This window comes from Empidonax traillii, unplaced genomic scaffold (assembly GCF_003031625.1).
Source record: "Empidonax traillii isolate 1590-97213 ecotype Southwest subspecies unplaced genomic scaffold, ASM303162v1 scaffold341:size590984, whole genome shotgun sequence".
Lineage (NCBI taxonomy): Eukaryota > Metazoa > Chordata > Aves > Passeriformes > Tyrannidae > Empidonax > Empidonax traillii.
In genome coordinates, this window is record NW_020955534.1 from 73,410 (window position 1) to 99,753 (window position 26,344).

General features: G+C 47.4%; 1 protein-coding gene and 1 non-coding gene across 2 annotated transcripts; both read left to right on the forward strand.

Annotated features, from left to right (window-relative positions):
• The first annotated feature begins 317 nt into the window (after nucleotides 1–317).
• PPP1R8 (protein phosphatase 1 regulatory subunit 8) lies at nucleotides 318–25,015 on the forward strand. Its single transcript, XM_027892191.1, has 7 exons — nucleotides 318–426; nucleotides 12,843–12,903; nucleotides 19,442–19,595; nucleotides 20,209–20,429; nucleotides 22,009–22,153; nucleotides 23,315–23,379; nucleotides 24,469–25,015. Exons 1-7 carry the CDS (start codon nucleotides 371–373, stop codon nucleotides 24,820–24,822), a joined length of 1,056 nt encoding a protein of 351 aa, XP_027747992.1. The 5' UTR covers nucleotides 318–370; the 3' UTR covers nucleotides 24,823–25,015.
• Nucleotides 15,411–15,575, forward strand: LOC114061594. Its single transcript, XR_003572155.1, has one exon.
• Nucleotides 25,016–26,344: the final 1,329 nt, after the last annotated feature.

Genomic DNA, 26,344 nt, shown 5'->3' on the forward strand with positions numbered 1-26,344 from the left:
CAGTTCTGTCCCTGTCGCCGGCACGGCCCCGGCTCAGCCCTGTCCCTGTCTCCTCCCCAGCCCTGTCCCTGTTCCCTCCCCAGCCCTGTCACTGTCCCTTCCCCAGCCCTGTCGCTGTCCCCTCCCCAGCCCTGTCCCTGTCCCCTCCCCAGCCCTGTCCCTGTCCCCTCCCCAGCCCTGTCGCTGTCCCTGTCGGGGCCGCTCCTCTGAGCGCGAGCGCCGAGGGCGGGGCCAGTGGTGGGGGCGGGTCCACGGGCGCCGTTAAGCCCCGCCCATCGCTGCCCTGGCCCCGCCCCGCCCGCTGCGCGCGGGGCCCGCCGGGAGCGCGCCCTTCCCAGGGTGCCGCGCGCGGCTGAATGGCAGAGCCAAGATGGCGGCGGGCGCGGCCCCGGCGGGCGGAGGGGCCCTGTTCGAGTGCCCGAGCTGGTGAGCGGGGCCGGCCGGGCGGGGACAGCGCCCCGGGGACCGCCGAGCCGGGGCAGGGCCGCCGGGGCCCGGGCGGGAGCGCCGCCCTGCGGGGGCCGCCGTCGGCATCGCTGCGGGCCCTGCCCCGCGGGGCCGGGGCTGTTCCCGGGGCTCGGGCGGAACACGCGGTGTGGTTCAAATTAAATATCCTGCTCAGGGGATGGGTCAGGTGCTGCGGGGAATCCGCCAGCTTGAAACCAGCCCGGGTCATTTACTGTATTGAGTGAAGAAGTCAGGCTGAAGGATGTGTTGGAGGAGCAGCGGGCCTGAGGCCGGGGCGGGTGCGGGGCCGTGGAAGGGAGGGAGGGATGCCTGGAAGGGAGGGATGCCTGGAAGGGAGGGATCCCTGGAAGGGAGGGATCCCTGGAAGGGAGAGATCCCTGGAAGGGAGGGATCCCTGGAAGGGAGAGATCCCTGGAAGGGAGGGATCCCTGAAAGGGAGAGATCCCTGGAAGGGAGGGATGCCTGGAATGAGGGATCCCTGGGAGAGATCCCTGGAAGGGAAGGATGCCTGGAAGGGAGGGATGCCTGGAATGAGGGATCCCTGGAAGGGAGAGATCCCTGGAAGGGAGGGATGCCTGGAAGGGAGAGATGCCTGGAAGGGAGAGATGCCTGGAAGGGAGGGATACCTGGAAGGGAGGGATGCCTGGAAGGGAGGGATGCCTGGAAGGGAGGGATGCCTGGAAGGGAGGGATCCCTGGAAGTGCCCAGGCCGGCTCCTGGCGGGAGCAGGCGCGGAGCGGGCCCGTGGCTCTCGCTGTGGGTGCCGGTGTGCGTGGCCGGGGCGATCTCGCTGCGGGGGCTCTGCCCGAGCCGCGGGGCGGGCGCGGTTGTGTTTCAGTGGCCTGGGCAGGGACAGCATCGCAGCCCAGAGCCGCTGTGTGCCCGCCTGCCCTGCCCTGCCCAGAGCCGCTGTGTGCCCGCCTGCCCTGCCCTGCCCTGCCCGCGCTGGTCCCTCAGTGCTCTGTGCCAGTGCCCTCTGCGTGCACGCAGAGCAAGCATCCTTTCTAATTTTGACCTGGTTTACGAGTGCCTGCTTTAGGTGGTAAAGCCATTTAACCCCCTCGTGGAAAAGGATTCCTCGTGTATTTTAGGATCTTGTTTGTGCTGAACACACACAGCAACAAACATCTTCATGAGGAAGGGTGGTGGTCTTCCATAAGGTGATGACACAATAGAGTAGGTAAAGCCAAAAAAATATTCTGGATATTCAGCTTGAAATTTGAAGTATCATCTGTTTTATTTTTTTCTTAGTGTTTTTATACAACAGTGATTGTATATATAATATTCCCTGGTAAATTGGAACATCTTGTGCCTTTGAAAGCTGTAGATGGAACAGCTGGTGAAATGCTCAGTCTCAGTGGCTTGGAGGGTATTGCAGAAGAATTCCTAAAGAGATCTCATCTAAAGGGGAGGCTTGTAACCTGTACCTGTGAGGGCTTCCTCAGGTACCTGTTTTGTGGCTTTAGCTGCAGCAGGGCAGTGTCTGATGGTCTGTGCTGCTGCCGCCGTGTTGTGGTGTCCACAGCCTGTCCCTCTAGGAGCAAGGAGCTCTCCCATCCGGGATTGATTTATTTCTGCTTTATCTTTACAGTCTGCAAAACAAGTAGAATATATTTCATGTTAATGCTTTGGATATAATCAAAAGGAATAGTTTTTTTTCCTTGCCTATAAATTTTTCCCCATGCTTTTGGGGTTTGCCTCCATCATTGTACCTCTTCCCTAGTGTTTGAATGCCCCATTTCCAGAAAAGGCTTCTGCACTGAAATTCACAGCTTTTATCAGGTTTAAGTTGTGGCTTTGGTTTAGTTTTTGTGCTGTTGTATGTTACTTCTTTGTAGCCTGTAAAATATTTGTGCTTTCTTTCCTTGTGTTTCCAGCAGTTAAACTTGCTCAAGACAGATGACAAAGAGTGGTTGCCATCTGAATAGTACTTGTTGATGCCAGGACTTGTTTATGCCTGTACTGTAACTGCTCCATAAATATTACAGATTTGAGCTGTGCATTTACAGGTGGAACAAAGATGTTGCTAGTGCTTCCTATGCATTAAAATTTAGCCATACCATGAGATTAGAAAATGTCTTTAGACAACAGTTACATATCCTAGTTTTATTAAGAGTTTGGCAAACCTTCTGGGTTGATTTTACAGGGTAAAAGTGATTTCTGTGAGGTGCGGATTCTGGTGTGTGGATTTGAAGTACCATCAGATATTTAATGGGTACTGCCTGCCTCTCCTTTTGTCCTGGTGTAATTTGCATTTGGAATTCTGAATTTCTTTACTCTGTCTTGACACGCCAGTAGTGGGGACGTCAGGCTTGCCCTGGAATGGACATACATTTGAAATAGTTTGTTTTAAAAGCAGCAATTGTTTCTCTTCAGTTTCCTTGAGCCAAGAACTGGCTATTCCTGGCAATGCTTTTACACAGATTTCTGGAGATGAGCTCCAGAGTTCTGAAAATTCCACCCTGTCCTTGAAGTTAGGCATGAAGGTGTGTACAGTAGTCACAGAGGCCACAATTTTGAGGTGTGGCTAAATTTAGGCTTCTGAGTCTGTGTTTAGAAACCCAAGGAATTGACCTAATTTTGAACTAACACAACAGAATTAAAGCTATCCCGTCTATGTCCTTAATAGCTACAACTCAGAATTTCTCTGGGTGACTTACTGCAGTCAGGCTCTGAGCTTCAGCTGCATGTGGGTGCTGTAATGTCAGCGTGGAATCTTTGTCTTGGGGTGGAGATCCTGCCAGCTGCTCTGTGCAGCTTCAGTGCTGTGACTCGCCCTTGTAGCCACCATCACATCCCAAAGCGTTGATGGCCTTGTCTTCCTTTTCCAAAAGGGTTTGTTGTTGTTACTCAGTGTGTTCCTCCCAGGCTTGACCTCAGCTTGGGCTTCTCTTTCTGTTTTTGATCATCTGTCCCTGCTGTTTCCCATTGCTCTGTGGTTCTGCAGTGGAGGGTTTGCCACCAAGGGCAGCAATAATCTGTTCAGCTCCTCACAGAACCATCCAGACACACAGCACAGACGTGGCCTGGCCTGTGCAGCATGAGGGGGTGAAAGCAAGGAAACACACTGAAAGATTTCTTTGCTTGTAGCTGTTTTAATGTTTTAAAAACCTGTGCTGGAACTTGGTTTTGTTCAGTGATGTCCCTTGTAAATATTTAATTACTGGTTGTTGTAAGCAGTTGATGCCTTCTATAAGGCCAGGAAATCCACGGATGCAGCTGCTGCGGGAAAATCTGAGCATCACCTGCTCGACTGTGTGGGGAAGGGACTAATTATTCCCTGCAGGAAAGCAGAGTGCTGTGTGTGCCAAAGGCTGACCCTCAGGAAAGCAGAGTGCTGTGTGTGCCAAAGGCTAACCCTCAGATGGGCCAGCTCTGTTCAAGACTGTTACAGGGCACACAGAAAATAATCATTTTAGGAAGCAATAGAGGGATTCATACAAGAACATGAATTTCTAGGGAATTGACTCTGAGGAGGGAATAGCAGTTGAATAGTCTGTGGGCTGACCCTATTAGTGTTGGGGGTTTTTATTAATTACCTTGAAAAAAGCAACCACAATACTCATTGGTGACATAATTGTGGTCAGCATAGAGGACAGAGAATTATCTGGTCCTTTTGGTATAATATGAAAACCAGAATGGTAAAAACAAGATAAAATGCAGAAGTGTGTGATGGAAAATGGGGACAAAGAACAGCAACTACTTCAAGCCATAAAGTAACTATTCAAAAGTAAAAGGACACAAGTTTATTTTCAGAAATAAGAGAACAGATACACAAGTATGTTGGCTGAGCACAGGGTGACTGTCAGTCACCAGGAACACAACTGTTCAAAAATTAGTGAAAAGATTGAATACTGTACCTGATGTGTAATAATTTGGGGCGCTCCCAAGCACATACACAGGCTGGGTAGAGAATGGTTGGAGAGCAGCCCTGAGGAGGAGGACTTGGAGGTGTTAGTTGATTAGAAGCTCAGTGCCCTGCCATGGCAGCCCAGACACCCTCCCTGTGCTGTGCTGATCCCACAGTGTGGGCAGCAGGGGAGGGGGAGACTCTGCCCCTGCTTTCATGAGACCCCACCTGCAGAGCTGCCTCCAGCTCTGGGGCCCCCAACACAGGGAGGACTTGGAGCTGCTGGAGAGAGTCAGAGAAGGCCATGGTGAGTCTGAGGCTGGAGCCCCTCTGCTCTGGAGCCAGGCTGGGACAGCTGGGGGGGTTCCCCTGGAGAAGAGAAGGATCCAGGGACACCTGAGAGCCCCTTGCAGGGCCTAAAGGGGCTCCAGGAGAGCTGGAGAGGGACTGGGGACAAGGGATGGAGGGACAGGGCACAGGGAATGGCTTCCCACTGCCAGAGGGCAGGGATGGATGGGATATTGGGAAGAAATCCTTCCCTGTGAAGGTGGGCAGGCCCTGGCACAGGTTGCCCAGAGAAGCTGTGGCTGCCCCTGGATCCCTGGAAGTGTCCAAGGCCAGGTTGGACAGGGCTTGGATTAACCTGGGCTGGTGGAAGGTGTCCCTGCCCATGACAGGGGGTGGAACAAGGTGAGCTTTGAGGTCCCTTCCCACCCAAACCAGTCTGGGATTCTGTGTGTGAGGTAGGGAAGTGTCAGTGCTGTTGTAGAAGGTGCTCATGAAATTTGTAGTCTGTGTTAACTGTGCTTAATGAAACTTGTCTGTACTTCAAAAAGGGAAATTTTTTTATAACTGAAGAGAAAGAACAAGAAACATTAGAATGGAAATTAAAGGATTTGATCAAAAGATTAGTATGGAAATCAAGCTGTCAGAATAACAAAGCTTTGGAATGATTTCCTGGTAGGCATAAGGGTTACAGTCCTGTCTTCCTCTGATTTCTGCAGGTAAATTGCACTGCCAGTATACCTGTTCTCACTCTGAAAATGTAGGAATAATCTTATGAAGTAAATGTTGCATTGTTGTTCACTACTTAATACTCATTTTCCTATTTAATTCAGTGCCATTTGAATTAACTTTTTGATATTGTAAAACCTGTAATTCTCCCTAATAGAATATTTATGGCCTTGCTCTCAGAAATTAAATTTTGTGTACAATTTCCAAATTTCACTGTATTTGTGGAGACTTTTTTCCTGAGTAAGTAATGAAGGGAACCAGAGCGAGCCAGTAAAATGTAGCTCTGTGTGGAACTGCATTTGTAACAAGAAAAATTGGACAGTGCCAAGGTGAAGTTGGGCAGATGCTGTAACCCAAATGGAATGCTTTCTTTGGTCAAAGCAGCCACGTTTCTCATCAGAAACCTTCCATAAAACACTGCATTTTTCTTTTTCTACATTCAGGAAAGGTTTGTAATATCCACAAAAAAAGCACAAGCTTTTTAAACTGTGTTTCTTACAACTGGAAGTTTAACCAGAATAATGCTTGTGAGAGCAGAGGAAGTTGTCAGCTGAGCAGGCTCCAGTGCCAGCCTGGGCTCGGCTCCTGTGCTGTGTTGTGCTCAGAGAAGGGCTCATCACTCGATCCATTGGCAGTGCACACCATCAGCAACAGCTTTGGGATCAACCAGTGAGAGGAGGATTTTATCTATTCTGCTTTTTTTTCTGTAGAGAAGAGCATAAAACCAGCGGGAATCATTGGAAACAACAGCTCAGAGGGTTTCCTGTCACTCTGGACATCAGCCTGAAGTGTCCCATCCTCCTGTGCTTCGGCCATCAGGCACAAAGGATTTGGGGAGCTGAAGGCACTGTCTGGGTGGTCATGTTTAACAGCTTACACCAGACCTAATCTCCACAAGTTTTCTAAGCTTTCTTTGTAAAATAAGATTTCATTCCACCACACTGAGTGATGGTGCAAATGTTGGAAAAGGCACTTGGATTCAGGGCTTGCTTCTGGTGTTCAAACAGTAGTGAATACTCCAGTTCTGTCACATTCACTGAGGGGACAAAGAGAACTTGCCTGGCTTTTTCCCAGGTTCTGAAGAGATGCACTCCATTATTTTTTTCTCCCTTGCATGAAGCCATCCATGCTGGTTATCCCAGTGCCCCTCTCAGCAAGAGAACCAGAACTAATACAGCATTCAGGGTGTTAAAACACTATGCATTTATAGCTTCTTCCTTCTGAGGTTGCTTTGTCAGCTCCTGAGGAGAGTTCCTCTGGTTCCTTCTGAACATGGTCACGATGGTTGTGCATCTTCTCTGAGAGGCAATAAGGAGCCTGGAGCTCCTGTTGTGTATGATCAGGTGGTGGTTGGCAGTGTGAACTTGCACTCAGCAGTACCAATTCCCAACCCAGGAAGTTTGCTCAAACATCTTCAGTATCAGGAGATTCATTTGTAGCCTTTGAATCTGATGTGAGTGTCCTGCATAACTCTTATCCTGAGTGATTTTCCTCATTTGTTTATTAGCTCTCTGTATATAAACAAACCAGAGCCTTGCAGAGCCCTCCTGTTTCCTGGCTCTAAATCATTTACATTCCCTCCTGGTCTAGTGTTTCTTTTCCCCACCACACACCTTAGTTTCCCTAAGACTATTGCATATTTTTGCCAAAGGCTTTTTTTTAAAATGCCAGTCTACTGTACAGAAGCCTTGTTTACATCTTCCTGCTTGTCTTTAGTAATTCTGGTAGATTCATGGAATCACAGTGATTTTAGTTGGAAAGGACCTTTAAGCCTAAGTCCACTTCCACCCCCTGCCATGGGCAGGGACACCTTCCACTATCCCGGGTTGCTCCAACCTGGCCTTGGACATTCCAGGGCTGGGGCAGCCACAGCTTCTCTGGGCAACCTGGGCCAGGGCCTGCCCACCCTCACAGGGAGGAATTTCTTCCTTATATGTAATCCAACCCTGTCTTCCATCAGCCTAAGGCCGTTCAAAACCCACGTGAGTTCTTTCTCTCAGGTTATTAATTCTGTGTTACTTCAGTCAAACACACAGGAGGCTGTACTAGGGATGCTTAGCATAGGCAGGAAAAGGAACAGCTGAGACAGATGTTGGGAGTCTTGAACAATGAACTGAGATTCTGCAGGAAGTGTTTGCTGTCCTTTTGAGGAGAAGGATGAGAGTTTTAAATGACATTAATAGCAAGCAGGTTTGTGGCCAAGTAGTGGAGAAGGTGTTTCAGCTGTTAGCAAGTGATCTGTGACATTCTGTGAATGCATTGTTTACATGGGTTCTTGGAACAGTTGAGGTTCAGGAAGGCTTTGCCTTGGTAACTTGGAAACTGGGAGAGTATTCCTATGTGATAACCTGTTACTGAAGGTAGCTTTTATTTTGCAGAAGGTTCCTTGCTCTGGGTTTGTCAGTTTGATCTGCCGGATACAATTCCACAAGAATGTGAAAGATAAGTAGAGTTCTTGGTGTCATACATCAGCAGCCCTGCTCTCCTGATTTAGTAGTGCTTTCCTTTTCCATAAGAAGTGGTCTAAAGGAACATGAATACAATACTTTTGGGTCACTGTGGAAATTCTGTCCAGCTTGAATGCAAGTTTCGAAGAGTATAATTTTAATGAAAGTTCACCTTGCAATAAGAAAACAAAAAGAAAACAAAAAAAAATCCCACCAAAACCCCAACACCCCATTAGAAATATTTAAAGTATGAAACCAGCCCATTTTATACTGGGGTAGATACCAGTGTCAGTTCCTGGCTCATTTCTCCTCATCCATGGTTGTGCCCACTTTCTCTTGCCAGAATCAACTCACTTGGCTAATAAATAGCAATTTTATCCAAATACCACATTAGTTCCATTCCCAGGACATTCAGCTCCTCTTAAATAGAATAGGAGCTCTGTCAGTGCTTGGTTGTATCCTGTCAAACAAGACATTCTTTCAGCAGAGTCATTGTCATCCTGGGATTCTTCCCAAGGCTGAAGGGAGCTATTCCAAAGCAAGGTTTGTCCTTCTTTAATCGAAGAAGAAATGTTTCCCTGGCATTTGAAGGAGCACCATCCCCAGACATCCTCACATTCCCAAAGGATCAGTGCTGTTGAGTGTTGACGTGCAGACTAGATAGGTGACTGTTACTCATTTCCTGCCTGTGCTAGTTCTGCCCATGATACATCCCTACAGTTTCCTGAGCAGGGAAGGTGGACAGGCAGGTGCTGATCTCTTCTCCCTGCTGTCCAGTGATAGGACATGTGGGAGGCCACATCTGCAGAGATGTGTCCAGTTCTGGACTCCTCAGGACAGGAGGGTCATGGAGCTCCTGGAGCAGGTCCAGAGGAGGCTGCGGGGATGCCCAAGGGATCCAAGGAGAGGCTGAGGGAGCTGGGGCTGTTCAGGCTCCAGAGCACCCCCTGAGAGGGGCCCTCCCCAGGGTGTGTCAGGGGCTGCAGGGAGGAGGCACAGGATGGCCCAGACTCTGCTCGGGGGGGCCCAGCAATGGCACAGGAGGAACGGGCAGGAACTGATGCCCAGGAAGCTCCACCTGGACAGGAGGAAGAACTTCCCTGTGCAGCGACCCAGCACTGAACAGAGAGCAGAGAGGGTGTGGAGTCTCCTCCCTGGAGATACTCCAGAACCATCTGGACACAGTCTTGTGCCATGTGCTCTGGGATGGCCCTGCCTGAGCAGGGAGGTGGGATCAGATGGGGCACTGTGGTTCCTTCCAGCCTGACCCAGTACAACAGCCTGACCTGTGACAACTGCGTCAGGGAGGTTCAGACTGCACATTAGGAGACATCTCTTGACCGAGAGGTTGGTCAGACACAGAACAGGCTTCCCAGAGAGCTGGTCAGTGCCCCAGGCCTGTCAAGGTTTAGGAGACACTTGGACACTGCCCTTAATAACACATTTTAGCTTTTGGGCAGCCCTGAAGTGGTCAGGCATTGGACGGATTGTTGTAGATCACTTCCAACTGAAATATTGTGTTCCACCAGTTTCCCAGCCAGAACTTGGCTTTGCTGTATGTAGTTTCCAGTTCACTTTTGAAATACCCTTCAAAATTAGCAGCATCAGTTGATGCCTGCATTTCTGACAGTGGTTTAAGCAATAGGTTGCTGAACTGTTAAGTATAAAAAACTGGTTTTTGAGCTCTTGAGAGTGCCTGGCTGAAGCCATTTGGGGGTTGCAGGTTGTCACTCTTTTTATCAGTTCGTAAGAACTTTCTGACACTTCTTTGAGTTCCTCGGACTCATAGTGAAGAAAATCTCTGATGTGGTGTGTCCTCTTTTGTCTTCTCTGATCCAGAGAATTCCTATAATGATAGTGCCCATGGCCATGTTCTCCATGCCAGTGAGCTCCATGAATTTTCTGGAAGGCTTCACTTGTTCCTGGAAGCTTTGGGGGTTCAGGAGGTGGTCTGAGCATGCTGTGTCTCCGTTAAACTCACTCAGCTGGTGACCAGCAGTAGGTTCCCAGGTGTTACTTTCAGGTCACGTGCAGGATGCTGCCCAGTGGAGGCAGGAGATGTTCAGGCACTGGGGACTGGGATGCACCATCTGGAAGGTGCAGAACAAGCTGGTTATTGTCCATTTTTAAATGTGCTGGAGCAGAGTTCTGGTGGGATAGCACTGGGCTTGGGGCAGTGCTAAGGGCTGTCCCTGTGTCCTCTGTGGAGGGGACAGTCTGCTGACCTCAAGTAATTCTTCATCTTTCAGAATAATGTAGGAAAATTAGTTTAGTGGATATTTTAGCATATTAGTTAGTGGAAGAGGACTTTTTTAATATTGGAAATAAGATGGAAAAAAATGCTTTCTTGTAACAGCTCAGGGCCAGCTTTCTAACAAACTTTCTTGTAGTAGATTTTTGTGAGAGATTTCCTTTCGTGTTTTACTCCTTGATTCATGAGGTGAGAGTTGTGATGAAGCAGAGCATGTGAGCAGTGGCTGATACTTCCAAATCCAGCCATTACTTCTGAACTTTGGTGACTCTGGAACTAATTAGTTTGGAATTTAAAACTCGAAAAATCTTTCTACTTTTTTTCATTAAAAAGCTTTTCAAGTATCTTAAGTTTGGCAGCCTGAACTGTGACATTGATTTAATCTGTTCCAAAGGTGTTTTCTAACAGAAATTACTTCTGTGAGTTTGTTGTTTTGGCATCATAATCAGTATTTACAGCCTTCCTGTGTTCAGTGTTTTGCAGGAATGGGTAGATAGGGGAAATACTGCCTACAAAGGATTCTCAGTCTGAAAGAAGCCAGAGAATAGGTACATTTTTCAAGCAGTTTAATTCATAGCTGAAGACACTACCCTATGCTACTGCTGGGCTTGTTTTATGAGTTCAAAATAAGTTGAAGGTAAAGGCAGAGTAAAAATAACAGCAAGGATGAAAGTAAAAAAAGAGGTGGCAATAAAAAAGCAGAGCTGGTATGTGGCAAAAGATGACTGTCAGACAGGATTCAGCTTACAGAAGAGGACAACAGTTGTGCTGCAGCACTTGGGAGCTCTCCTATGACCTGTCAGGTACAGGGAGGGTGTTGCTGAAATGTGTGTTGGGACAGACAGACATTGAGTATCCAGGAAGAGATCACTGAAAGGAAAAGCAGAGGCCAGAGTGAGTAAGAAGTAGACTTACTTGTAGAATTAATTTGTTGAGAGGTTTAACTATGTGGAAAAGAAAAAAAAAGGTTGGGGAAGTAGCTGTTGTTTGATCAGAGTAAGGCAGGCACATGAAAATTATCAGAAGTTGTGGTGCAGAGTAACCAGAACTTGGCAATTTCAGAGAAATGGGGAAAAACAAGTTTTCCAGTGCTCAGGGGCAGAAAGAGGAAATTGTGAGAAGTGGAGGTGAATCCATGAAAGGAACCTGTCTGTCAGTGCAAACTGAGCACTGAGATCTGCAGGGAGCACAGGGGCAGCAGTGCTCAGGTGTAGCCTGCCTGTAAGGTCCTTGAGTAGTGCTTAAGAGGAGGCAGTTCCCTGACTGGTCTGTCCCCCACACCACCATAATCCTGCTTCTGGAAGCAGTCACCACTTCAGCAGATTGTCCTGGAGCTTTGCAGTCTCTGCTTTTGCTGCTGTCATTTGTTCATCCATCAGTATGAACCATGTGCTCGTTAGGGTGGCATATCCACAATCATAGAGAAGGGCCTGGCAAGAAAACTTGTCCAAGTCCCAGCTGGCAGATTCAGAAAGGGCCAGAGAGATCTGGGCAGGCTGATGTAATGGATTGGGAGCAGCAAAGGAAAATGCTTGGGAAAGAAATGAAGTAGCAATAGTAGAAGACTGTTGCATTAAGTTATTGGGGAGAACTGACCCAGGGACACAGAAGAAACCATCACATTTTAAGCCACATCCCAGAAATGTGAACATCTATATTTAATCCCCTCAAACAACTTCAGTTAGCAGTGACCTTATTTTCTTCTCCAGCCACCCTGAGAACGTGGCTGCCCGCTGTCACTGTTTCCTGGACTGGCTCCATGCAGGGAGCAGAGTGGGAATGTGATCTCTCTGGAGTTCCTCAGAAGGGCAGTGGTGCTGCTGAGAACTGGGTCACTGCTGCTGCCTGCCCAGAAAGCTGGTGCAGCCTCAGAGACAGACAGCAGAGCTGCCATCTGTGAGGAAGTGATGGAAATGCAGAGAGATCTGAGCAAAGAGCCTTTGCTGCCAGCAGCCAAAATTCCGTGTGGTGCAGGGCAGGGTGTTGGTTCTCAGGGGTGTTGTGGGTTTGAGCACTGTAAATGCCCAGGACATTTCTGCTGGTCCCTGCGGCTTCTCCCGTTTCTGGCATTTCGCTGTGCCCTGCTGAGTCCCACAGGCTCTGTGCTCCCCCTGCCAGCTGGCAATAATGCTGGCTGACAGGTGAATCTGCCCTCAGCAGGTGAGCAGGGAGGAGCTGTAGGGGCTGGGCTGCAGTTGGTGTGGAATGTGCTGGGGGAGGATTGTGCTGCTGTCCCCTGGGGTGGCCCCTCTGGTGCTGGAGTCTGCTTTGTGCGATCACAGGTGAGCCTGGAGGAGCTCTGGCAATTGGACAGCACCTTCATAATATTGCAGGTGTGTGCAGAGACCCTTTGGGGGGTTTTGCTGTTCCCATAGTGGAGGGGAGGGGTGGTAGAAATTCCTGTTCCTCTCAAAAGCCAGGGGTAGAGATGTGCTGTTCTGAAGGTGACATGAGAAAACAGGGCCCTTGAACAGTCCCAGCCTACCCCTTCCCTAGCTGTTAGTCTCTTCCTGCCTCATACCAAGTTCTCTCAGGAGCTGCTCTCTTGTGCAAATCAGCTGGTTTTCCTCTGGAGAGGTAAAGCTTGAGATGCCTCATGTCCCATTACCTTCACTCTTCCCATAAAAAAATCTTGGTTTATGTGTTTTCAGAAGGAATCTGCAGGGAGGAAAAGAAAATTATGGGATTTTCATATTTTCCCCAAAATACTTCTGTAGGTTTGGTCTGAGCTCAAGTAGAGTTTTAGCTCCAACACTAATAAACGTTTTATTAAATGTTTTGATACTATATTTTTCTTCTCTTTATTTTCCAGGGCAGGAAAACCACCACCTGGCTTACACCTGGATGTAGTCAAAGGAGACAAACTCATTGAGGTATGGAAGTAGGGTTTGATGGGTTTGGTGTGCCATGTACATAGGCACCAGCAGTAGAACATTTCCCAGCATTTTCCACACTGACTCATAAGTATTTCCTTTCTCTCACGTATTCATTATTTTCAAATCAGTTTGTTTTGCTCTGAAACTTGAGAATGAAGTGACTTTTCCCTTGCCTGTGCTTTAGGGCAGCCTCATGCCATGCAGGGCTGTCATGGTTTTATCTCCCAGGTACCTGCACTGTTTGAAGGGATCCAGCACTGCAGGGTCAGCGAGCAGTGACACAATTATTGAGCATCAAACCTGCCCTAGTCAGAGACACAAAAATAAAGTGTTTGTAAGGAAGGCTCCAGGCTTTGCAGAGCCTAATTTCTTGCAAACTTCATTTTGGACCAAAGTTGACATTTTTTTCTGTATAAGAAGGGAGGTGCCAGACTGCAGCAGAAGGCACATTGTCCTAGGAACTTCAAGAGCAGGAATTGAATAATGTGGATCAAGAAATCTCAAATACAGAAGAGTAAAAGTAAAAGCTCTTCCCTTTGTACCACTTGTTTTGAGAAACCTGTCTGGTCAGGTAATTTTCTATTTTACAGCAAGGTTAACCAGGTACCCTGTATCTGGCAGGAGTGCTGCCCTGTCCTACAGTAGGAAACACAGTTGGATTTCTCCTCCCACATTCAGGATCTGTGAACAGCACAGATTCAGCAAGTTATTTTTGTTACATCGGAGGAATTTCTCTGTTATGCACCTATTCTCTATTTCATATTTTGTCTTATGTCACACTTAATGAATAAAGCAAAGTCTCTAACAGGGTTGACAGAGAGGACCCAAAGCAGTGAATGCATTTTAGCTGTGCAGAGACTCCTGACTTGCAGTTGGCTAAAACAGAAATGTTTCTGGCCAGGCAAACTTTGCAAAGCTGAGCCAACTTTTCTGAACAGAAATTGGAAAATTAAGAAATCAGTGTTAGATCAAGATTAGGTAGTTTAAAGTCTTAGCTGGTATTTAGTGTGTGCTACCACAGAAGCATTAAGAGACAGTACTAAATGTTCCTTCTGGTGTCTGGCAGGACAGATTTAGTATTTGGAATTTGGTTATCAATATATGCTTTGCCTAGGAAAGCAGATAGAGATGTCACAGATATGTGTCTCACAAATAAACTTGTGTTTTCTCAGGCCAGAGATCAGTAAAATGAGGCTTTTCTTTATATTCCCTTGCTGTTTTGAGAGAGTGCTCTTCCTCTGGATTTAAAGACAAGCAATTGGCAAAGCCAGTCTTGACCTAAGGGATCTTTGTCCAGCCTTAATTGGAAAGGAGATAGGTACTGACACACACGTACTGCACATCCAGAGCAGCTCCCTAGTCCTACAAGATGTGCCTGAGCTGGCTCTTTCCAGGACTCTCCTTCACCAACACTTGCTCTCAAACCCTTTGCACTGCGCTTGTCTTGGAACCCTGGGCTGTGTTTTCGGCCTCTCCTGCCTCTGTTTCGTGTTCAGAATCACGTTTGAGCTCAGAGAGCTGCAGTAGGGTTGTTTCTGAGCTCAGCATTCTCAGTGCCATCCTGGCAGCAGCACCTGGGGGAGGGATTGTGCTTGGCACTGAGTTTTCCAGTATTTCTTTCAGGCTGTAAATGAGATTCAGGGAGCAAAGCTACATGGCAGTGACTTTGGGGTTTTTGGTATGTGGCAGGTGGCCAGACCTAGCTTTGGGGTTTTTGGAGGATTATTCTGTGAAGCTTTTCACGTTATGTTTCTTTTAGATTTTTGAGCATGGACAGAGCTTTAGGATAAAGAGTTGACATGGAGCTCCCTGCTGAATTGCTCCTCACGTGCCAGATGAATGTCCATCTCAGGAGTCCTGATCAGGGCTGAAAAAAAGGGCAAAGTGCCATATGGAAGCTGAGGATGCACCACTATTTTCGGCAGTGGATGAAAAAATGTTTATAAATTGACAGTCAGGACTGTGGTCCTGGGAGGCCCAAGGTGGGCTTGGGGTCTCTGCTTTGGAAAAGTGGGTGGTACCAGCATCCCAATTCCCTCTTCCTACCATCAGTTCTGGATAACCTGAAGAGGTTCTCTTTGCTGCCATGCAGAGCACTGTCAGCACTGCCAGTGTCCTATCCAGGTACTCCAAGGGTCAGTGGAGGCTGGGATTGCACAGAAGTTGGGAATGCCTGTGGAGCTGTGTTTTACCTGCTGCTGTCACTGAGCTCCATGAGGGCACAGCTCCCCAGGGCAGGATGGTGAGCAGCCCTGGCAGGCTGTCCCGTGCAGCACACACACCTGCTTGTGCAGCTGCTTTGGGCCTTGCACTGGGTGATGGCTTCAGTCCTCTGGTCTGAGCTGGTTACCTGAGACAAGGGATCTGTGCAGCACACGAGCAGCACTTGGATGTGATCCATGTGTTTCCCTGTTCGGTACAGCTGGCAAAGAGTTCTCCAGTGCTGTCTTTCCTGGCAGCCAGCAGTAACCAAGGCAGAGAGTTGTTAAATCCCAGGGGTTTCTGAGCACTTGGTACTAACCGAGCCTTCGGTGCCCCAGCCTCGTGCAGAGGCCTGAGGGTCACCCTGTGATCGCTGGGTCTGCAAAGTGCAACAGCAACACAAGCCATGCAGTGTTTAAGCTCAGTGTGTGAAGGAAGACACTGGGTTATAGCTCAGAGGCACAGAACATTTTGGAAACGTTATCTTGAAGTCGATAAAATTATTTTCTCTGATGGTGATTTGTTGCATTTCCAATTTATGAATTTGTGTCTTTGCAAAACTCTTGAAGTGCTGTCCAGTCAGGGCAGTATTGTTTGTGTGTAACAGCTGCAAATGAAAACTTAACAGGATGCTTTTGGTGTGAGTCATGGGCAAGAATAAGAAACTGTTTGGCCAATTTTCATGGTACTTGAAATCATGAGATAACTCCTTGTGGAACTGAGCACTGTTTGTGGAGGAATAAATCAGCTTCTGAAGATCCACTTGTTCTTGTCAGAGCTGTGTTTACACAGGACTTGTTTTCAAATTCACGATAAAAGTTAATGCTCATCTTTCTTACAACGTGGAATCACAGAATTCCTTAGTGCAAAGGTGTTGAGCAGGGAAGAGTCAGATACTGAACTGAGTAAGGAACTGCAGATTATGGGACATAAATCCAGTGCTGGGAAGTTGAATCCTCAGAGAACCTAACCAGGCTTCCTCAAAAGATGTGTTGTAACCAACAGTTATGGTGTTCTCAGATCAATAGCTGGGTGAAACAACTCTTGATCCCAAGGGAAAATATCAGTAAGACTCATGGAACAGTGGTTAAGGCTTGCAGGGAAAAGCCTCACAAGGGCACACTGGCATGTAGAGTGTACAGGGAGGAGGTGGATGGATCTGTTTACAGGTGGGATAAAAAGAGTAAAATAAAATTCAGCCAGAAAGGATGGAGGACACCAGGTACTGGTTTAAGCTCTTCACCTGCAGCTTATACTTTCTGGTTAACTCTGAGGGGTCTTGTGAAAACCAGCATTTGTAAAGAGACAGAAAGTGCTGACAAAGTGGCCGGGTCAGGGCAGAACCCAAAAGACTCAATATAGTGATTTCTCATGTTTTTAATCTGATTCAGATTATTACACTTGAGGCTTTGGGCTGTGCTGCTCTGCACCAAACACAGATGGATTCAGGGGAGACACCTGCATGTTTTACCTGTCCCAGCTGGAGGAAAATCACTTATATTTTGCATTTGCACCTCATTTGCCATGAGACCACGTAGTTGCAAGTGAATTGCCAATTAAGCTGTGATTGTTGGCTTATCAAATGACATGTGGACTCACAAAGAAAACTTTTTTTATGGTGTAAGCCTAAGTATTGGCACTCCTGTGGATTTTCTGCCAGTTTATGTATCACTAAGGAGACTGAAAAAGTTGTTTTTCTTTCTAGTTGTTATTCTTTCTAGCTAAAATAATGTTTTCATGGAACTGCTTGAAATGTAATATCTTGTAGTGCTGGTTGAAAGTGGCCAGAGGTTGAGAAGTTATTTGGTTTAATAGATGTCAGGAGCTCATAGATACACACACTTTCATCACCTAAATACTCTTATTTTATGAAAGCAGGACAAAATATGTGAGTCAGTAGATTTTATAAAGCATTCACTGTTGTGAACTGGTGCTTGTGTACCTGGAGCTGCTGGGGAATAAAAACTTTAACTAAGGGACCAATTAATTGTAAATCATCCTGATGTGTACAAGGGTGGAGTCAGGTTGTTCAGTTAATTCTTCTAGTGACCTAAAAGAGTGAATAAACATACAGAAATAAATTAAATGCTTATTACTGAATACCAGATGGTGAGAACTTCAGCATGGGGGCTGACAGATGTTCAGCAGAACACTGGAAAATCCACCCTGGAAAGCAGAGAGTAACCTTGGGGAAAAACTGGGAAAAAAACAGTGGGGAAGTGACGTGACTCTAGCAGTGATAAAGCCTTGAAGTTCATCATTGGTGGGCAGGTAAATAGATGTGACTTTGCAAGGTGATCTTGTAGAAGCTGAGGTCTGTGGTGGGATTTTTGTCCTTGCAAATAAGGCAGAGGAGTGTAAATGCTGTGTCTTAATTCAAGCTGTCTCCTTATAACTTGGTGGTGCCACAGAATGAGGAACTCTCTGGGTGGTCGTTGTGTCAGTCTGACAGCTCAGAACAGCCCCAGAGCAGCCACCTGGACCTGCTCAGATACACTGGCTTTTGTAGCTGAGCATGTGGTTTGTACCTGGCAAACCTGAGGAACAAACACCTGCTGACTGGAATGGTGCTGCCAGAGAGGGGCATCCTCAGCATCCCCCACCCTACTGCCTGTAACCCACTGCTTCCCTGGAGCAGCTGGGACACCAAAGGCAAACTGAACCAGTCCACTCAAACAGGGAAAGATCACAGGAAAAAAAGGCTTTGCCACCTCGTGATGGTTCGGACTTGGCTCCCAAATGCCCAACCCCCCAGCAGCAGCCCCTCTCTTCCCCCCTTTCTGCTTCCCCCAGGGCAAAGGAAAAAAACTATGCAAATTGAAGAACCCAAAAATCAAGCTAGTTATATAAAAAATATATTTTATGTCTATTACAGTTAAGATGCTTTGTACACAGCAAACGGGAATCCAAACACCCCCCAAAGGGATAGGGAAAGGGGAAAAAGGGACAAAAGGAAACAAAAAGGGACACCGAATAGATACGTGCAATCAAACCCGAGAACCAGTAAAATAACTAGTAAAACAAATCTCACCACGTCCCTTAGAAAGCAGGATTGGCAGACACTGCCAGCACTCTCCAGGGTTCCACGTGGCAGGTCAGTGGATGCTGCAGCCTCAGCCTTAGATAAGCCAGACCAATGCAGGGACCCACTGTTCCCAAACTTCGGCGGAAGAGAAGAAAAACGAAGGCCTCTCCTCCCCTCTTATTTATACCACGATTTATGTAAAAATCATATGGAATACTGGGAACACTGCCCCTTCCTTGGTTACAAACTGGTAGCCAGGGAAGGCCTAGATTAAAACCACCACACACCTGAAAACTTGGCTCAGATGTGTGGCAGTGAGACTGAGGAGAGGATTGAAGTGCTGGGAACAGTGGGAGGGGGAGAAATCCATGTGCTCAAGCAGGCAGAATGCTAGTTCATCTCAGAGCAGTTCATGAGCTTTTCTGAAAATGTATCCTCAGCATTCCTTTGATGATGCTGTTGAAACGTGGGTCTTTGTTAAATGTTTCAAAAAGCAGGAGAAGCCTGTTAACAGGTGTGTAACACACTGCCAGCCTTTACCTTGTTCAGCTTGAGCAGGAAAATACAGGTTAGATGAGGTTTTTGAGAGCCAGTGAGAAGGTTCTCCACCTGCCCTGCTCAGGTACTGCAGCATTCAGGTGCAAGAAGTTCCCTCAGCAACAAATACTGCAGGACTTTGTCCACATGTCCCTCACTTCATAGAGATGGTTTATGTAACTTATATTAAGGTTTGTAAGATCTTGTTTGAAGAAGAGATTAGAAATAGGATGAATAAAGAAGAAATGCCTAAAATTAACGGTTTACTTGAATAGACTAATAATGGATTCTGATCACTGCACATATTCAGTATAGTTCTGCATCTTTGTACCAGAGGTCTGGAATCTCCTGCAGGTCCAGTTGTGTACAGAAGTATAATTTTGATGATGTGTATCAGACCAGAGATCACTGAGCATGGGTTCCTGCCCTGGGCAGGGTCCAGGGTCAGCAATCAAGGAACGTGTTGAAATCTTTGGGTGCAGTTGTGAGAGAGAATCTCTTGTGTGAGACAGTCTCATGATTTGAAGAGGCTGTCTTGTGTTGGCTGGTAAAGAAGGAAATAACTGGGACTCACACATTCATCTGTTCTGATTTTACAAAGAGCAGATTTGAGTTTCTGTTTTTAACAGTACCAGACTAAACTGAAATATTGATGAGCTGTTGATGCTTCGTTTTGAATTTGCTCTGTTTATTCATGTTCTTGAATTTTTTCAGGAAGATCCAAAAGATTCTAGGAGTCTAATATGCTTCTCTGTTTGACATTCTACTCAGAAACTCATCATTGATGAGAAGAAATACTATCTCTTTGGGAGAAATCCTGATCTGTGCGATTTTACCATTGACCACCAGTCTTGCTCTCGGGTCCATGCTGCCTTGGTCTATCACAAACATCTCAAGAGGGTTTTCCTCATAGATCTGAACAGCAGTAAGTAGTGTGGCATTTCACCAGACAGAAGTGCAATATGTCAGTGCTTAAACGTTCTGAATCTGAGACACTTTTTTCCTTTCCCGTTGTTGTTTGCACTGTGTGGACAGATGGATATAATCGGAATTTGCATCCTAGGGAAAGATGGGCGAGGGTTAGAGCAAAGGAGTGTTTGCTCCAGTCAGCTTACAGCTGCCTCACTGGTTATTTAAAACATTTCTACATCCTTTAAGAGGCAAAAGGAGAGGAGGAAAGCAACTTGGCCTTCCCTTCACAATTTTAGCAAAGCCTTCTCTTCTGAGGATGGTTTCCCAAGGTCTGAAACCTGTCATGTGTTTTTTTCCACTGTCTAGACATAGTACATTGGGACCTGCAGGAATACAGGAAGTAAAGGGTGTTTGTAATTGATTTCCATGACTTTTTGAGGACTTCTGGTGTGTGTTGTCTCAGTTTGTGAGATGATGGGTAGACTGTACCCAGCTGATGCTCTCAACAGTACCTCAGTGCCTTGTACCTCGGAACAGTTGTTACAGTTTCTCAGTTCTCAAACTGGAGCTGGAATACCCTGAGCCCATCTGGTGACTAACAGACTTCTGCGTTTTGACACCCTCAGCACATGGCACATTCTTGGGCCACATCCGCTTGGAAGCCCACAAGCCACAGCAGATCCCCATTGACTCCACGGTGTCCTTCGGAGCCTCCACCCGCGCCTACACCCTGCGGGAGAAGCCGCAGACGCTGCCGTCGGCGGTGAAGGGGGACGAGAAGATGGGTGGGGAGGATGAGGAGCTCAAGGGGCTGCTGGGCCTGCCGGAGGAGGAGACAGAACTGGATGTGAGTACGGTGGCACACTGTGCCTCAGTGGCATTCCAGCTAGGACAGCGTTCCCTGCACAGAATCATGGAATCATTTAGGTTGGAAAAGACCTTTAAAATCATCAAGTCCAACCATAAACCTGACACTGCCAAGCTGTTACGACTCACCCCTGTAGGCGAGGGTTGGCACTGTATGACTGGTGTTTATAAAGACATATATATCTAGGGTTTATTTTAGAACAATTTAAATGCAATGGAAAGGAGGTCTGGAGCTGTTTGGGTTATTATTATCTATAGTAATATAGCTAAATAAAAGCATAAAACACTTAAGAAAATTTATATGAAAAAGAAAAGATGAGAGCAGAAAGATTTCACCACCTATGGATTCAGTGATGAAACTTGATTGTTGCAATTTTGATTTCCGTCAGCTGAAGTGACAGTCACAGACTTGATCTGTCGGGGGTGGGGGAAGCCCTTGAAACACAAAGTCCAGTGGGTTAATGTGGGCTTAGGTTTACATGGGAATGCCCAGATAACTCCCCGGGTGGGAGGGGAGTTGTTTTACACTGTCTGTTGCAAGCCTGTGGATCTGTTGCAACACTGTGGATCATGCACAGTCCTCTGGTGGAAGGCCCCAGAAAAGTGCCCTGGGGGCACTTCAGGGGTCTTTGACGGTTTATGACACCTTGCAAGACGTGGCAGCTGCCTCTCACATCAGCGTATTTGAGCCAGTAATGCCTCAGCAGAAGGGATGAAAATCTTCAGGCCAGGTGTGAACATCCCAATATCTCCCCCAGAGTGGGAGGGGAGTTTTCACCCCTGAGCCAGCTGTGTAAGGGAGGACATTGCCATGATAAAAAGCACTATGCCACCTCACAGGATGTGCTTCTTACCAGCCTATTCCTTAACTGCCTCAAAGCCCAGCTTGTCCCCCACGGTGGTGGGTGTTCACCCCTCTGCCCCTGGGCTGCTCCCTTGCACATCTTCAGCAAAGCACCCACTACTTTTGCAAAGGGCCAGTTGTGTGAGCCATTAAACATGACCAGTCCCTCACACAGGCCCACCCCTAAACCATGTCCTGAAGTGCCACATCTACATGTGTTTTAAATACCTCCAGGGATGGTGCCTGAACACTTCCTTAGGTTTGGTTTCTTAATTTCTTGGCCTTGAAGATCTTGGTCTGAGGTGTCTCTGCTGACCGATACACCTCAAGCATCTCATCTGCCATGATAAACCTGTGATCGTGCTGCTTCCCAGAGTCGGGGACATAATAATCTTAATATCCCAGTGGTCACCTCACCAAGGCTTGCCAGGGTGCTTCATGTCCAATGGTTTCCTGAAATTCTTAGAATCATCAACCAGCTCGAGCAGGCCCAGCTGGAGCAGCTGCCCAGGATCGTGCTCAGTTCTGAATCTGTGCAGAGACCCTGCAGCCTCTCGGGGCAGCTCATTGCAGCCCTGAGGCTCTGCTTCTTCCCTGGGGTCTGAAGTTGAAACTGAACAGTGTCCTGTGGTCTTGTGATGTGCACAGTCACGTGATTAAATCAGATTTCTCACACTAGTTGCTTAAACTCTTTCATCTCCAAATTTGCCATTAGAACCTGACCGAGTTTAATACAGCCCACAACAAAAGGATCTCCACACTGACCATTGAGGAAGGGAACCTGGACATCCAGAGGCCAAAGAGGAAACGGAAGAACTCCAGAGTGACCTTCAGTGATGACGACGAGATCATCAATCCTGGTAAGGACTTTGCTTTAATCTTTAGCTGATGCCCTTCAGGACCTCCTTCCAGTATTCTCACAGGGATTCCTCCTGGCTGCACATGGATAAGGCAGTCAATATTTGGCATCAGCTATTTCAGAGAAGCTGCCACGTGTCTCACTGAAGTCTTTGACCTCTCTGTTTCTTCTGTTGTACCTGTAAAGGAAATGTGTGGTCTGTGTGGTCTGTGCAGGGTGGGGACATCACACTCAGCTTCACTGCTCAGTATTTTGTCACGTACTGAAAATTTGTCGTAGGTCCAAAAGGAAGAAGGTTTACATTTTTTGCCTTCTTTAGAATCTAAATGGGAATGGAACTTGTTTTTCATCTGTCCCCTAATGCTTTCCTTACCTGTTGCCTCCGGGGCATCTGTCTCCAGCTCAGAGGGTCTTTGCTACTTTTCTGTACATCTGAACCAAGTCGTCCTCAATCCTCATTCAAACTGATGCATCTGAACACATATCCAATTTCAAATTAGCCTTTTTTTCTCCTTTATCTGTTCTATATTAATGGCATTCCTATCAATGACTCTTTATATGGATGGTATTCCTGTTAATAAGGGTAGCTAATTAATGAGCTTAATTAATTTTGAAATACGGTGTGGAAGTGGTTCCATTGGCAGCATAGAGCACCCAGAGTGACCAATTTGGTTTATAAGGTGATGCAGTTCAGTGCTCAGAACATCCTAATGCAAATGCCAGTCATTCACATTGGGGAAAAAAAAAAAAAAAGAAGATAATTTTTCCAGACTTTCGGGAACTTACACTGGCTGCTTCTTACTCCTCCTTCAAGGCCCCCCAAGGACTTTGTGGACTCGCTGCTGTGCCTTTAGCATGTGCAGTGCCTTGTCAGCAGCAGCTTTCAGCCCATACTCCAGCCTGTGTGATCCCAAACTGCCCATCCTGCTGCTCCCCTTCCCATTCTTCATTTGAGGGAGAGCAGTCATTACCAGGATTGCTGATGAGCTACCTGGAGACAAAGCCTCTGGGTGTCCCCTGAGCCCCATTCTTTACCTGGCCACACTTGTGCCTCCTGGGGAGTGCTGACGTGCTGGCTTTGGTTGGAGCAGGGCTGTGTTCCATTTTTCCACGCTGTTTTCCCCGTGTCCTCACCGAGGGTGTCACTATTCTTGCTTTGCAGAGGACGTGGACCCGTCCGTGGGGCGGTTCCGGAACATGGTGCAGACTGCAGTGGTCCCTGTAAAGGTACGGAGTGACTCCCACCTTTCTCATTCACACCTTACACTGATGGACTCCCTTTATGAGCTGCACCTCAGAAACAGAACATTCCAAGGTGGAAAGTGCTTCATTGTTAGGCAAAAGTGATGTTTGTGTTTCTCAATTGTCTTTTTTTGCAAATTTGACCGTTTCCCTTCAAACCCAGGTTTAGCTCTTTACTTCAGTAACACATGGGATCAGTGGTGATTTTTTTTTTCCTCTTAAAAACAGTTTACAGAAATTCGGTGCATTATTTCCAGACATCAGTTAAAATTGTGGGAAGTGTGGAAAATAGAAAGTAAAAACAAGAGGTTGTTTGTTTAAATACTGAGTGTTAAAGGTTTCATAAGATTGTGTATGCAACTGAGGTTGTGTACAAGCAGGTTTAGGCTTTGCTCCAAGATGAGTGTGTGTTGACAGTGCTCTGTTTAATTGGAATATGTAAGAGGAGGGAAGAGCTCCAAGGCTTCAGAGCAGCTAAGCCACTGTGTAACAGCAATTCCAGTTGTTGCTGGTATAGACTAAATAACATCATATGGGGAAGGATAATAAGCCCAAGCTGCAGGAGAAGATTCCAGTGATTCGGAGCAGAATTACCCACAGGATCTCAAAGTTGCAGTTTCTTTCTGTAGGGAAGGGAAGGTTTGTGTTATAACACTCTTAGGGACAGGGTGGGATTGTTGGGATGTCCTGTGCAGGGCCAGGAGTTGGACTGGATAATCCTTGTGGGTCCCTTCCAACCCAGGACATTCTGTGAGTCTGCTGGCTAAAGACCTGCTCAGTCTTTGTTCAGGACAAGCTCAAGACTGGCAGGAGAATAGAGGAGGTGAAAAGGTGCTCAGGCTTCACCTAAGTTACACCTGAGCTTCAGCTTCTGTCACCCTCCCTGCACTGTGCATCTTTGAGTTTATTGTTGTGGTTGTCAAGGAAACCCAGAAGAAAACTTGTGGGACAAAGACTGGGACGGTGTGTGTAAGCACTTTGTATGTGGCAGATTTAGGTGCCTTTTTTGGGGGAGTTTGAAGAGCTTGGTGGTTCCGTGCCTTTTCAATAACCCTTGCGCTGTTGTGCCTGCAGAAGAAGCGTTTGGAGAACACGGGCTCGCTGCCCACGGATGACTCCGCGTCGCGGCGCATGCAGAACTTCCCCTACAGCGGGGGGCTGTACGGGGGGCTGCCCCCCACCCACAACGAGACGGGCTCGCAGTCGCACGGCGTGCACGGCACCGCGCTCATCGGGGGGCTGCCCATGCCCTACCCCAACCTGGCCCCCGATGTGGACTTGACTCCAGTCGTGCCCTCCACAGTGAACATGAACCCGGCTCCAAACCCAGCCGTCTTCAACCCCGAAGCTGTGAATGAACCCAAGAAGAAGAAATACGCCAAGGAGGCCTGGCCGGGCAAGAAGCCGACCCCGTCCCTGCTGATCTGAGCTGGGCTGAGGGAGGGTGGGAGTCACCAACTCCACAAACTCTTCATGTGCGTCTTTTTAAAATTTCAGTGTTCTAACAGATGTAATACCAAGATTGGAGAAGTGAAATATCCTTTAAAGATCTGTCTTCAAACATTTTTATATGTCTGTTTAAAAGAAAAAAATACAGCTCCCAGCTCCTTTTGAACCAAAATCCCTGCAGCCTTTTCTTAGCCACCAGTGTCCCAGAGGTCTTTACACAGAGTTTGGGTCTGCAAGTCGAAGGGGCAGTCACAGTTTCATTCTCACTCATGGCAGGGCCCTGCAGATCCGTGTGTTTTGGTGATGGGCTGGCTGTGGGTGACGCTGTTCCTGCTGGACGTGCTCACAGCAAATGTTTCTGGGGCCAAGCCTTGCAGAGTCCCATCGGTAGGAGTTGTAAAACTTGCAGAATATAGGTCAGCTTTTATTTTTTGTATTTTCAAAACCCCACCAATGTGGGGCATTCTCTTTTTTTTTATTATTATTTTTAGTTTGCCTACAGCTTGTTTTAATTTCCATGTAAAACACTAGAGCATCCCATAAGATGGACAAGCAGTAGGTGGGTTCCTTAGCTTTGTTCCAATGCTGCAGGGTGGGGGCTGTGGGTGGGTACTGGGTGCACAGGTCGGAGTGTCTGATGGGGAGACTGGCACTGTCTGCACCCTGCTGTGGTGCCAGCAGCTGTGGTGACTCCCCTGGGATAACTCAGGGTGAGGTTACCACAGAGAACAGTTTCTTTTACATTTGGTGGCCCTTGTAACTTAGTTTCATTTTTATTTGCAAATGGAACTTGTAAGCTTAGAGTGTATGAGATGCAAGAAGACACAGAGCTGAGCAGCTGTCGGCAGAGCTGGGGGACTGGCACGTTCCACACCTAAACCCCCAATCTGCAAATAATTTGGCTGCTGGGAACAGCAGATGAGGATCAAGTGCTACTGAGATCCAGAATAGGAATTCTCAGTAGAGATAATAAAGTAATGTACAAGCTGGTTTCATAATACCACGTTTTTTGATTCCTTGATCACTTTTTCCCATTGAATAAAATGAGAAGCTTGACTTGGGTTGTTACTTCAGCCCTTCAGATCTTGGAGCTTAGATTTGAAAATCTAAGTTCAGACACTGTGGCTGTACTTTACACAAGGTAAGGGCAGAGCTCTGTTACTTTTAGGTTTGCTCTGGGGTTTTTGTAAACTCTCTAGTGCAGTTCAGCTACAAGTCACATTCCTTTGTTCTTTGGGGGATCCAGGAAATGTGCACCAAAATGAGAGCCTGCTCACTGTGTGCAGGGCTGGGGCTACCTGGTGACGTAGTGCTGGGGTGCTGGATCAGTACTGTGTTCCAGTGCAGGGAGTGATGGATAGTGCTGGGACAGGGCTGTGTTCCAGTGCAGGGGGTGCTGATGGTGCTGGGACAGGGCTGTGTTCCAGTGCAGGGGGTGCTGATGGTGCTGGGACAGGGCTGTGTTCCAGTGCAGGGGGTGCTGGATGCACTAGGCCCTTTT

Bases quoted from the DNA above. Each gene is read 5' to 3' on its own strand.
- PPP1R8 (XM_027892191.1), top strand. From the start codon at position 371: ATGGCGGCGGGCGCGGCCCCGGCGGGCGGAGGGGCCCTGTTCGAGTGC. The intron at 427-12,842 runs GTGAGCGGGGCC...TTTATTTTCCAG, and splicing joins CTGTTCGAGTGCCCGAGCTG to GGCAGGAAAACCACCACCTG. The intron at 19,596-20,208 runs GTAAGTAGTGTG...TGACACCCTCAG, and splicing joins CCTCATAGATCTGAACAGCA to CACATGGCACATTCTTGGGC.